The sequence below is a fragment of the Thunnus maccoyii genome, chromosome 14 (assembly GCF_910596095.1).
Source record: "Thunnus maccoyii chromosome 14, fThuMac1.1, whole genome shotgun sequence".
In the NCBI taxonomy this organism is placed as follows: Eukaryota; Metazoa; Chordata; class Actinopteri; order Scombriformes; family Scombridae; genus Thunnus; species Thunnus maccoyii.
In genome coordinates this window covers 15,111,719-15,122,989 of record NC_056546.1, presented here as the reverse complement: position 1 = coordinate 15,122,989, position 11,271 = coordinate 15,111,719, and the positions used below count along the sequence as shown (strand labels likewise).

General features: G+C 39.1%; 1 protein-coding gene across 3 annotated transcripts; it reads left to right on the top strand.

Moving 5' to 3' along the window:
* The first annotated feature begins 331 nt into the window (after positions 1-331).
* On the top strand, positions 332-9,792 carry anxa11a (annexin A11a). 3 transcript variants are annotated; one of them, XM_042434005.1, is made up of 15 exons: positions 332-438; positions 2,313-2,561; positions 3,150-3,232; positions 4,030-4,260; positions 4,398-4,485; positions 4,772-4,866; positions 5,164-5,277; positions 5,583-5,673; positions 6,582-6,661; positions 6,752-6,808; positions 6,911-7,004; positions 7,162-7,257; positions 8,722-8,780; positions 8,885-9,007; positions 9,135-9,792. In XM_042434005.1, the coding sequence occupies exons 2-15, from the start codon at positions 2,315-2,317 to the stop codon at positions 9,192-9,194; spliced, it is 1,518 nt and encodes a 505-aa protein (XP_042289939.1). In that variant the 5' UTR covers positions 332-438; positions 2,313-2,314; the 3' UTR covers positions 9,195-9,792. The 3 variants fall into 3 exon arrangements, with proteins under 3 accessions (XP_042289939.1, XP_042289937.1, XP_042289938.1); XM_042434003.1 differs by having other exon boundaries at positions 3,883-4,260; XM_042434004.1 differs by lacking the exon at positions 332-438 and adding an exon at positions 547-781 and having other exon boundaries at positions 3,883-4,260.
* Positions 9,793-11,271: the final 1,479 nt, after the last annotated feature.

The window sequence follows — 11,271 nt, the reverse complement described above, 5'->3', positions numbered from 1 at the left end:
ATAGACTAATATACTGTACTGTAGTAGCACAGAATTCACACATTTTCTTTATTAATCAGTACAGTTATTGCCCATTAAATGTGTGTGTCAGATGACCAAAGAATATGTGGTTTTAGATTTACGTAGCCTACAGACAGTCTTATCTGGGCAGGACATTGTTTGTTTTGGGCGATAAACCTTTGACATAAAAGGTCTATTGTGAAATAGTTGTGAAATAGTGAAGGACGTATGTCTGTCACATTTTCCATCATACCATTAGCATTTATGACTAGTTGCTTATGGTCATGTGAACTATCTTTACTGTTCTGTGACGGATAGATAGATGGGTGGGTCCCCCCCAAATGGAAAGTATGAGTCCCACCCACACCATTTATATACAGTCAATACTGCGAATGGTGAAACGGATAAGTCCACCAGGAAGAGGCCAAGCAGACTAAAGTAAGTGCTGAATTCATACAACTACACAAATAGGCGTGTTAGAATAGTGAAAGGTATTTTAGAAGACGTTACAAGTTGTGTTTTTGGATCGGCGGCAACTATTTTTGGAGTCGTTTTGTAGTCTGTTTCCGGCACTGTCGTTAGCTCGCCAGCGTCAGTGCAGAATTACTTTGCTTTAACATGTAGTTAGTTAAGCGAAATGCTCGTCTCGCTAGTAGTTTTACTTTGCTTTCGGGATATTATTCGTTTATTTGTGTTTTTTGCTAGCTAGCTAAGATGTTGCTAAGGACAGGGCCGAGTTGGCATATCGTATCCAGCCGTATTATGTAAACAGGATTGGGAGGTAACTCTGCTAACGTTAATCTTCAATAGGAGATTTGTGCAGGCCTGAAGCAGCCCGGGTACTTAACCTACAGTTCAAAAGTGAACTCCTGTTCGTGTTATTAGCTAATCAAATGTTTGTTTTCCATTGACTAACATAATCTGTCTAACACTGTGTAAAGCTGTCAGTGTAGTGTACTGATAAATAAAGCCAAAATAAATTAACGTCTTGTATTTGCTCAAATCTAGCTAGCTATCTTTGAGTTTCAAGGCAAGGCAAGTTTAGCAATAGCACATTTCAACAAGGCGATTCAAAGTGCTTTTAAAGTTGACGTTAAGCTAGTTAACTGACTCACCTAGAGTTACGACAAAATGAGTAAACTTTAACCTCAAAATACAACAAAAAGAAAGGACCATAGGATCCATATCCATATCCATCCTATCCATAGGATGTTAAGCTAGCTGGCTTAGAAGGTTATAATTAGCTCATATTAGAGCCTTTTAAAAAGATTTTTGACCCTGAATTTTTATTAGCACCCCGACTCTGTAATTAGCTATGCATTGGTGCTGTTACTTGCAGTTTGAATTTGTGGTTTTTTAAGGTCACAGTTCTCAGTATGAAATGTGAAAGAAGTTGGATGTGATGTGTCTTCACCTCAGCTACACTGAAATGTTACGTGTTTGAACCTCGACCATTTAACCCTAAATACACAAACCACATTTGTTCTGTTATAACCGCTGAACAAGTATTTCACAGTGTTATTTTGACACAGCATCAGTGCTACAGTGTTGGAGATCAGAAGCAGGGAATGAGGAAGAAGTGTGTGAGATTTCGAAAGTATTTCACAAATCAAACATCATTAATTGTGATTGTAGTAACTTGTGCCTAGAAAAATCTTAAAGTAGGTTATAAAGTATTCACTGTATTCATTTAATTGAAATGTTTCTACCTTATCTTATTTGACCTCTGTATGTCACAACATACCTTTGCTTCCTTGTGTGCATATTCAAACACAGCAACGTCTTTCTGTGCCCATAAAATGCAAAGCAGAGGAGAAGACTGTTCCATTTAAGTCCATTTTCAGTTGTACCATGGAACAAGTAGGCCTATTGGAAAACAGGATTTTCATGAAATGAAGTTTCTTCACCACACCAGAAGTTGGCTAAAAATATCTGTGATCCAACGGTCCAGGAATGAAGAGTTTACCCTTAGTTAGTTTGCAATGACACTAGCTTAAAAACTCAGTCTGTAATGAAAGAATTGAAACCAGAAGAATAAATTAAATAGACCTGTTGTTGTTTCCCTATAAAGTAGGTGCATTTAAAAAGCAGAACAGAGTCAAGGATCTTGACCTATAAAGTAGATTAGTTTTGCACCAATGTAATAAGTACATATATAATTATCGATTTTAATTATTTGAATTGTTCCTCATGTACATTTGGCAATGGAATGGGTGCATTTTTGTCTAGATGGCTGCACGGGATGAACAGTATTTTATTTAGTAATAAGTCATATTTGACAACCCTTTGACAGTTCTGTTTTGTGTTTAAAGCCATGAGCTACCCTGGATACCCCCCTCAGGCAGGCGGATACCCACCACAGCCTGGGGCTTACCCTCCACAACCTGGTGCATACCCACCTCAGCCTGGAGCTTACCCTCCACAAGCAGGAGGCTTCCCACCGCAGCCAAGTGGCTACCCTCCTCAGCCTGGCGGCTATCCTCCACAGGCTGGTGGCTTTCCACCACAAATGGGAGGCTATCCTCCACAGGCTGGAGGTTACCCCCAGGCACCACCACCAGGTAAGGCATCACACAACACTGACCACTAGGGGTCAAAACATGTTATTATCGCTAACATATTTGCACAAATTTCCTACTTGTACATCTAGCAGACACAGAGCTACATGCGCATCCCAAGAGACCCTTTAGCATTACACTGTCACATTTGATTTAATGTTAATATTAAAAAAATACTTAAAGCACTAAGTTGAAGTGAAACAGAATGTTATGGTTAAGGTATTCTAATGCCCATCGTAGAGTGGATGAGTCAGTTATGTTGCGTTTGTAGGAAACAGGGATCATGAGATCTGAAATTAACAGGGTGGATTTTTTTTTCCCTCAAAAACAAACAAACCTCTGCTGTTGCTAAGAGAACTGACTCCCAAAGTCCATTTTTCACATAGTACTCTCATTCTCTGTCCAGCACTCTTTCACCTACATGTTGACTATTCAGAAAGTGAGGAAAAAGGAAGTCCCAGTAAGAGGGGTCATTCCTGTTTATGTCTTTGTTCTCAGTTCTTTCAGGCATTTAATAGTCCAATACATCCTTCACTTCCTTGGGGGGATAAAAACTTGCTTGAACAGTTCTGTTTTTGTTATCTGCTGCAGGTAGCTGGGGTGGTGGCCCTACCGGTGGTTATCCTTCCATAGGTCTTGACAGCTTATCCAACCCTGGATACAATGCTGGCATGGTAAGTTTAACCTAAAAAACTCATCTGCACGTAGAAAATTGTTAATATATCTGTAATGCTAAATCATCAGATTATTGCGTTGAATATTCCAGTTAGAATGAATTACACAACTGTTAATGGAATATCACGTCATTTCACTTTACGGTAAGACTTTTCCAAAGTCTGCATCCTAAAATCCTCAGCATTGCAATTTTCTTTGTCAGCTTCTCTTTCCAGTTCTCTTGCATGAGAAAAACAGTTACATCCTTCATTCTTGTCCTTGCTTCTAAAACCTGTCGATCTAGTTCAACTGTTATGCCTTCTTATTTTTCTGATTCCTTGTCTTGTCTATGTTGTATTCTCATTTTTGTCATCAGCTATCTGAATTTCCATTTCATTAAGTAGCATGGTCACTCATTTTTTGGACACTTGTACATTATGTAACTGGTAGAGATTCAAAACATCAGGAACATGAAATGCAGTTTATCTTGAAGTTAGATCCAAGATAAGGGGCATTTACTTGAAAATGTTTAAAATGTTGATGTAGATAATTGTAATTCCATTAAGATATCCGGTCCAAAAAAGGTGTGGCCAGCAACATGTGCTTTGCATATCATTATCTTCAAGCATCTGTGTACATATTATGGGATACCAATCTTTCAAAATCACAGGCCAACCAGATGTCTGCAGGCATGGGGGGTTTTACTCCAAACCCATCCATGTTCACCCAAGCCCCCGGGGGGTACCCACCTGCCCCTCAGCCAGGCGGGTATGGTGCCCCCTCCCCTAACCAACAGTCATATGGCCTGTACCCACAGCCAGGAGGGGCCATGCCCCAACCCCAAGGCCCAGGGATGGGCTTCCCTGGTCAGCCAGGCCAACCTATGCCTGGTTACCCTCAAGCACCATCACCCAACCCACCCATGCCGGGTTATGGAGGAGCACCAGCACCTATGCCAACGTACCCAAAAGTCCCTTCACCAAATCCATCAATGCCAGCCTATGGAGGAGGAGGAGGAGGAGCCATGCCGGTAGCTCCACCTATCAATGTAAGAAACACTGAAAAGAGAGAATTGACCCTTATTGGTTAAAAACACTTTTTTAGATTTACAATGTAATGTTGAATATAGAATGAAACCTTTGTTGGAATAACACTGTTGCGGAAATTACTGTATTGTCATCCCAGAGAGGATTCAGAGGATCCATCAAGGACTTTCCTGGAGCTGACCCACTCAGAGATGTGGAAGTCCTGAGAAAGGCCATGAAGGGCTTCGGTGAGTGCTATGAACTGGCGATTTAATCACAGTTTGCTGCTTGTGATTTTATTTTCCGCTGGGGGGCGGGGGGGCGCACAATTTAAGAACATTTAAAGAGCATTGTGCATGAATTTACTTATCCATGAAGGGACGATGCTACTGGAGAAACAGTTACACTGTTAATTAATTCACCTAATCAATTACTCAAGTATAAATAAAAACGGTTCCAGTTGGAAATTATGTTTTGTTTTTTTTTTATTCTGTGATCCGTCTCTAAGTTGATCTTTTGGACTTGTCTGTGCAGGAACTGATGAGCAAGCCATCATCGAGTTATTGGGGAGTCGTTCCAACAAGCAGCGCGTTCCTTTGCCTCGGGCTTACAAAACCTCCTATGGGAAGGTAACAGCGCTGTTCATGCACATTTTGAAGTTCATATGTGGTTAGTGTAATAACTAATGCCATCTTCCATTAGGAGAGTTCATACTGTATATAGAATTGAATGTGGCTCAGTGTGCATTACCTAGTGCATGATAGTGACAAGCAGACAACAGGTGGTAGTGCTACCAGTAAAATGGAGAGGGGATTGGATGTCCTCAGAGCTCATTATAGCTATGGCACAGAGCTTCTTACAGAAAGTTTTTCAGGGCAGCAGTCAGTGATGGTTTTGAGTTATTCCAAGCATGTTTCCATTTTCAGGATCTGATTAAGGATCTGCATTCAGAACTGTCTGGGGACTTCAGGAAGCTGGTCATGGCCATGTTGAGAGCCCCAGCTGAGTTTGATGCCTATGAGCTCTACAGTGCCATAAAGGTAAACGCTCAGGAACAAAACCTGTTGATATTTTTTTTTATCTGTATTTAAAATCTTTTTGTCAGCATAGAAGGCTTTATAGTCCACATTATTTTGTGTTTTTTATTGTAAAACTATTATCTCATGAAAAATGTTAAAGATAAAGAAGCATGTTTACATTTACATGGATTATGAAATATGATAAGTAAATGCATTAGTTGTAGGTTTGAAAGATAATTTGCTAAAAAAGAAACGGGGAGATTTTCGGCTGCTACTAGGCCATAGGATGAGGATGTCAGATTATCATTGTTCTGTCTTCCTGACAGGGAGCCGGAACTGATGAAGCCTGTCTGATAGAGATCCTGTCTTCCCGCTCCAATGCTGAAATCAGGGAGATAAATCGTATTTACAAACAAGGTGAGATGCCTCAAGGTGGCTCTGTTCTCTTATCTCACAGCACGCTATGTTAAGAGTTTTATTATATTAGTGGATAAGCTCAGTGTACTTACATTTGGGCACAACCATAAAATATCTAGATGCAGATATGCAGAGTTAGAAATGTATTATTTAGGAATTGAATATCCAGCAGCATCAGTTGCACTCAAGTTCAGATGTCTGAATGAATTCTTTCTAAAATTTCCTGTTCATTAATTTAATTCAATTTTCTAATCGATGCTAGAGTGTCCTCTGCTATTGAATTGGTTGGGTTGGGGTCATCCCACTTAGAGCATATTGCTAAGCCTAATACATCTTAGTTTAAGGGAATATTTTGACATTTAGGGAAATGTGCTTATTCGCTTGAGGTTGCCAGGCAATGAGCAGAGACTCCAGAAAGTAACTGGCCCAGCCAAGAAATAGTTTGAGCATGTAACTCCTCATAAAACCATAATTTTTCAATATAATGTGTTTATTAGTGAGTTTAGAGGTGCTAGTAGAGGAATTTTTAAAACTTTGGACAGAACCATGCTAGCTGTTCCCCCCCTGTCTTCATGCTAAGCTAAGCTAATCGTTTGCTGGCTGTAGCGTCATAGCTAACATGCAGACACAAGAGTGGTATGAATCTTCTCTAACTTAAAAAAAAAAGCAAGAACATGTAGCTACTCCTCAAATATCTTTCTTTAAATGAAGAATTTTGGTGCCTCATGATTTAAATGCAGTTGTTACTTGTTAAAAGATTCTTAGCATGAAAAACAAAATACACTGGATGTTTGCTGGCGATTTCAACCCAAAGATATTAAATTCCTTCAAAATCATACATGGCTTATATTTGTGTTTTGTCTGTGTTTTTAATATTATTTACCTTACGGTTTTTTTTGCCATTTCAGAATATAAGAAGTCCCTGGAGGATGCCATTAGTGGGGATACCTCAGGCCACTTCCGTAGACTCCTGATCTCTCTTGCCCAGGTACAGCTACAAACCTGATTCTGTAGAACTGATGATTTGTAGCAACTACATTCATAAATCATTCGGGATGTTTTTCTCTGTGCTTTGTAGGGTAATCGTGATGAACGGGAAACTGTTGACATCGCTATAGCTAAACAAGATGCCCAGGTGAAATCTGCTTTATACTCATTAATAATTATTGTTCGATTCTGCAACTCGGGAGTTCTTAAATGTTGACATGTTGCCTTGTACATGTTTCTGTTCTTATAGGCTCTGTATGCTGCTGGAGAGAACAAGCTGGGAACAGATGAGTCCAAATTCAATGCCATTTTATGCGCCAGGAGCAAACCCCATCTCAGAGCAGGTATTCTTTATGAAGACTCGTTTACAAGCATACACGAACAAATTCGTCAGTTCAACATTTAAAACAAGCCAAATGATAATTGAGAAGTCTAGTGCTTTGTTGGCTATATCACTGATTGTTTGTGTTTGTGTGGATGCATCGGCGTGTGTGTGTGTAGTGTTTCAGGAGTACCAGAGAATGTGTGGCAGGGATATCGAGAAGAGCATCGAGAGGGAGATGTCCGGAGACCTTGAGAGTGGCATGCTGGCAGTGGGTAAGGATACACACATCCATTACAGTCTACTCTGAGAAGGGCCACCGCACCCATTTATTGTGAGAGTCAGAATTAGCAGAAGAATTAACAACAGTTAGTTAATGACAAGTGTAGAGGCTTGTCTGCAGTCAGTGTACAAAATTAATTTTTTTGTCCACTGGCCAAATGGCTAGTGAATGTTCAAATTTTACCAGCCACTCACTATATTACCATTGCTTTTTTGGCTGGTGAATGAAGCAAATCTAACAGCCATTTGCATATTTAATTTGGCTGGTGGCTGGTGCTAATTTTGTGTCCTGTCTGCAGTACATTTTTGACGCAACATTCAACTATAAAACTTTTTCCATCCTGATTATAATACATACTGTATCAGCTTACTGAATACACCTGTGAAAATAAATGTGATACTGGCAGTGGGGGGCCTGTTACATGCATAATCTCTTTGTTTTTTTTTTGCCTTTTTTGCCAACATTTTTCAGGGTTATGGTACAGTAACCTGTTTTTAGATGTGTTTTATTTGATTCCTTCCATTGATATTGCATATCCAGTCTATATGTTTTCATTGTGTGCATTGCAGTGTTCAATGTTTGTCACTGTTATGATGCTGTGTTTCATTTCACTCTTCTGGAAGTTTTTGTTTCTGATTTGACGTTTACATTTTTTCAACTTACTTTAAAACTGCATTGATCAATATTTGGCCAATAGGCGGCGGAAAAAACAAGCAGACAAACTTTGCCCTGACTTAAAACCTACTATTAAAGTTGTCATAGCTGACATGTAAGCAAACAGTATTTTTGCACATCTAGCAACATAATACCCCATGGGGGCCATGTTCCTTGCCACCTAATGAATCTAAATCCAATATTCACTCTTCTTTTCGCTCTATTTTGGTCTCCACCAATTTCCAAGTGAAAATACCAAGTAAAAGTCAAATGTTCAACATATTTCATCACCTTGTAGCCAGTTTTTTTCCTGCCTGCCATTTGGTGCTGGACAGGTAGCATACAGTGGATTGATCAGAGCTTGTTTGCTAGAAACAGCCGCCTCCTGCAGCTGGCAACAAGGTTGTTGGGTTTATAAGGGAGAGTAGACCACACAGTAAATGTTCTGGCCTTGAACAGGCTGAAAAGCTCAATTGGACTGCAGATAATTCTCTATAGGTTCATCATTCTCCTTCAGAATCCACATAGTCATTTTATTAAATATAAAAATGTTAATTAATGCAGTTTTAAGTTTGCATGTTGTCATCCTCTGTTACTTTCCTTGGGTGTATGCATAGCTTGATTTTTCACTTTCAGATGGTCGATAAGTAAAGTATTGTCTTCATTATCCTCAAATATTTGATTGTGTCAGTAATGCAGTATTTATTTATTTAATTTTTTAATTAAAAAAGAGAGACAACCTATCAATGAGGGAGCTCGTCGCACTTTTATTGTTGTTAAGTAAATATTTTCTCTGTTTCAGTGAAGTGTATTAAGAATACACCTGCCTACTTTGCTGAGAGGCTTTACAAGGCCATGAAGGTGAGACACCTGATCCTGCTTGGAGAGTACATTGCTAAAAAAGAAGTACAACATAATATTTAATTTCTTTGTCACCCTCATTGTGTGTGTATCTATGTGCTCAGGGAGCTGGGACCAAAGACAAAACCCTCATCCGGATCATGGTCACCCGTTCCGAGGTGGACATGCTGGACATCCGTCAGGAATATGTGAAAAACTACGGCAAGTCACTGTACACACACATCTCCGTAAGTATCTTCATCAAACTAGATTTAATACAATTTAAATAACAGCAGAATGGATGATTTAAAAGTAACAAGTAGACACCATAAGATAAGTCTGAATCATTTGCTGACACTTTTCTTTTATCGACAGGGAGACACATCAGGTGACTACAAAAAACTCCTATTGAAGCTCTGCGGCGGCAGTGACTGAAAAGGAAACAATGTCTAATGCATTACATACATTTTCTATAATAATCTGCTTCCTGCCTTACAAATATGCACTATACTTAAACTGCAAACCTGCATGCCATGCCAATGCTCTCGCAATGCAACGTTTACTTGGTTGTAAGAACCTATTACATATCGCTACATATTATTTCTTTTTCTATATATGGTGTGCACAGAAAGGTTTTATATTTTTACAATTGTAACATCTTTGCTGGATATTTCAGTTTAATATACATGGCCATACTAAAAACTTGTTAGAGATTACATTTGAATTTTAAGAGCTATATATTTTTAAGATGTTTTATTTCAGTTGTGCCAATATGATCAGTTATCCAATGATATCTGGTCATTTATGAGCTATAACATTCAGCAATGCTGAATAAAGTATAAGACATAGACTACATAGCAGCTAAGTACCAAAGTTGTCCGTTACTATTCCCGCAATTGTACAATCTCTTCTTCAATTTGTCTGTGCTTTTTTTTTCTGTTTATCATAGATGTGCTGTACTTGTGTATCATATATCTGTCATTCTAAGCATGTAAAACTGTGTCACATCATCATTAAATTGTGAGTGACTTTACCTTCATGAGTCTTATATTGTATTAGTGATGAATCATAACATGCAAAATACATTTAAATTTTTTGAAAACAACTCATGAGCAAGTCTTATTTAGATACAGGCATCCTTGTAAAATTTAAATTCATGTCTATCAGATCTCTTCACTGGTTCACTTGCAAATTCATTCCTAAACGCAATATAAATGGTCTTCATCAGCTGGCATACTTACCAATTATAATATCTCCCAAAATTGTCATGACCTTCTTATGACTGCCCTGCTACTATCAGCACCTGGTAGCAGACTCACTTTACCAGTAGAGGGCAGTGATCTCCTTATTCAACAGTTACACTAGAAGTGTGGATTTCAAAGAGCAGAGCTCCTTACAAATGCTCAGCTGTGAAGAATATGTATCATTATATGATGGCATCAGATAAAAAAGCATGGTCAAGCGTCTTGATTCTCTTACTCTGAATATCTTGAACGTTTCACAGTCAGTGGCGTAAACCAACCTTTAAATACTCAAGTTTACCCAATCAATACAGATAATTTCTCTTTCCTTGAGGGCTGCAAGGCTAACGTGTGGCTGCCCACAAAGCTCTCCATGCCTTATTAAGTCCTGTTGGCTTCGCTTAAAATGTTGTTGAACACACTTGACTGTGGAGACGTGGCTCTGCGCTCTACTGGCTACAGTAGTGTGTGCGTAAGTTAACTGCACTCCAATCAATAACCCTGTGAAGTGAGGAGGGGGGAACCCGTGGAATTGATGGCATCCATAAAGCTGCCGTGGCCACATTAAACAAGTCTAGCATGTCTGCAGTGCTGTCAGAGGCCTGGGGGACCCCTGGGAAACAGCCATGCTGGAAGAATCCTTTTTGATCGTGTCATGTTATAGTTGACTAGGAGTGGCAGAAAGGGCTTGTAGGCTTTAAATAGATGTTTAGATTATAATAACTAGAATTTTAATGAAGATGGGATGTGATTAGATGGGTTTTGAGAGGATAATTTAGACATCATTAGACGAGTTTTACAAGGTAATTTCAAAGTGTTTCAGCATGGCTCTGCCAGCATTGTAGTTTCCATATCATTATGATCAGAAGCCTTCCATCTGTTGCAGGTGTCCAGCTGAAGGCTGTGTAATCAATGTTAATTAAAAACTGTGAATTGCCTAATTTAATGTCTATTATAACTGATCTAATCCTATGGGAATCCCCTTTACAGTGGCTTGAGGTCTTAGGCATTGTGGGGGAATAATGGCCTCAAATTAAAGTGTCAGTATGATGCTGAAGGACACCAACAATGTCCTCTCTTCCAACATGTCCTCACTGCATCCTTTTAAAACTGATATTGTGGGAACATTTTTGGTGCATTCTCGCAGGATGGAGATAAACCGGATACACCGAGGAATTATGTAGATGCAGTAAATAGAAGCGTGTCAAAGAGTGATGTAATTGTTTTCCCATCCTTAGCACAGACAGCTATAAAGACTGGCAATAAAAAAA

Excerpts from the sequence above, each read along its gene's own strand:
- anxa11a (XM_042434003.1), top strand. The coding sequence starts at position 2,315 with ATGAGCTACCCTGGATACCCCCCTCAGGCAGGCGGATACCCACCACAG. Across the intron at positions 2,562-3,149 it reads CCCCCAGGCACCACCACCAG|GTAGCTGGGGTGGTGGCCCT; the intron begins GTAAGGCATCAC and ends TATCTGCTGCAG. Across the intron at positions 8,781-8,884 it reads GGCTTTACAAGGCCATGAAG|GGAGCTGGGACCAAAGACAA; the intron begins GTGAGACACCTG and ends CTATGTGCTCAG.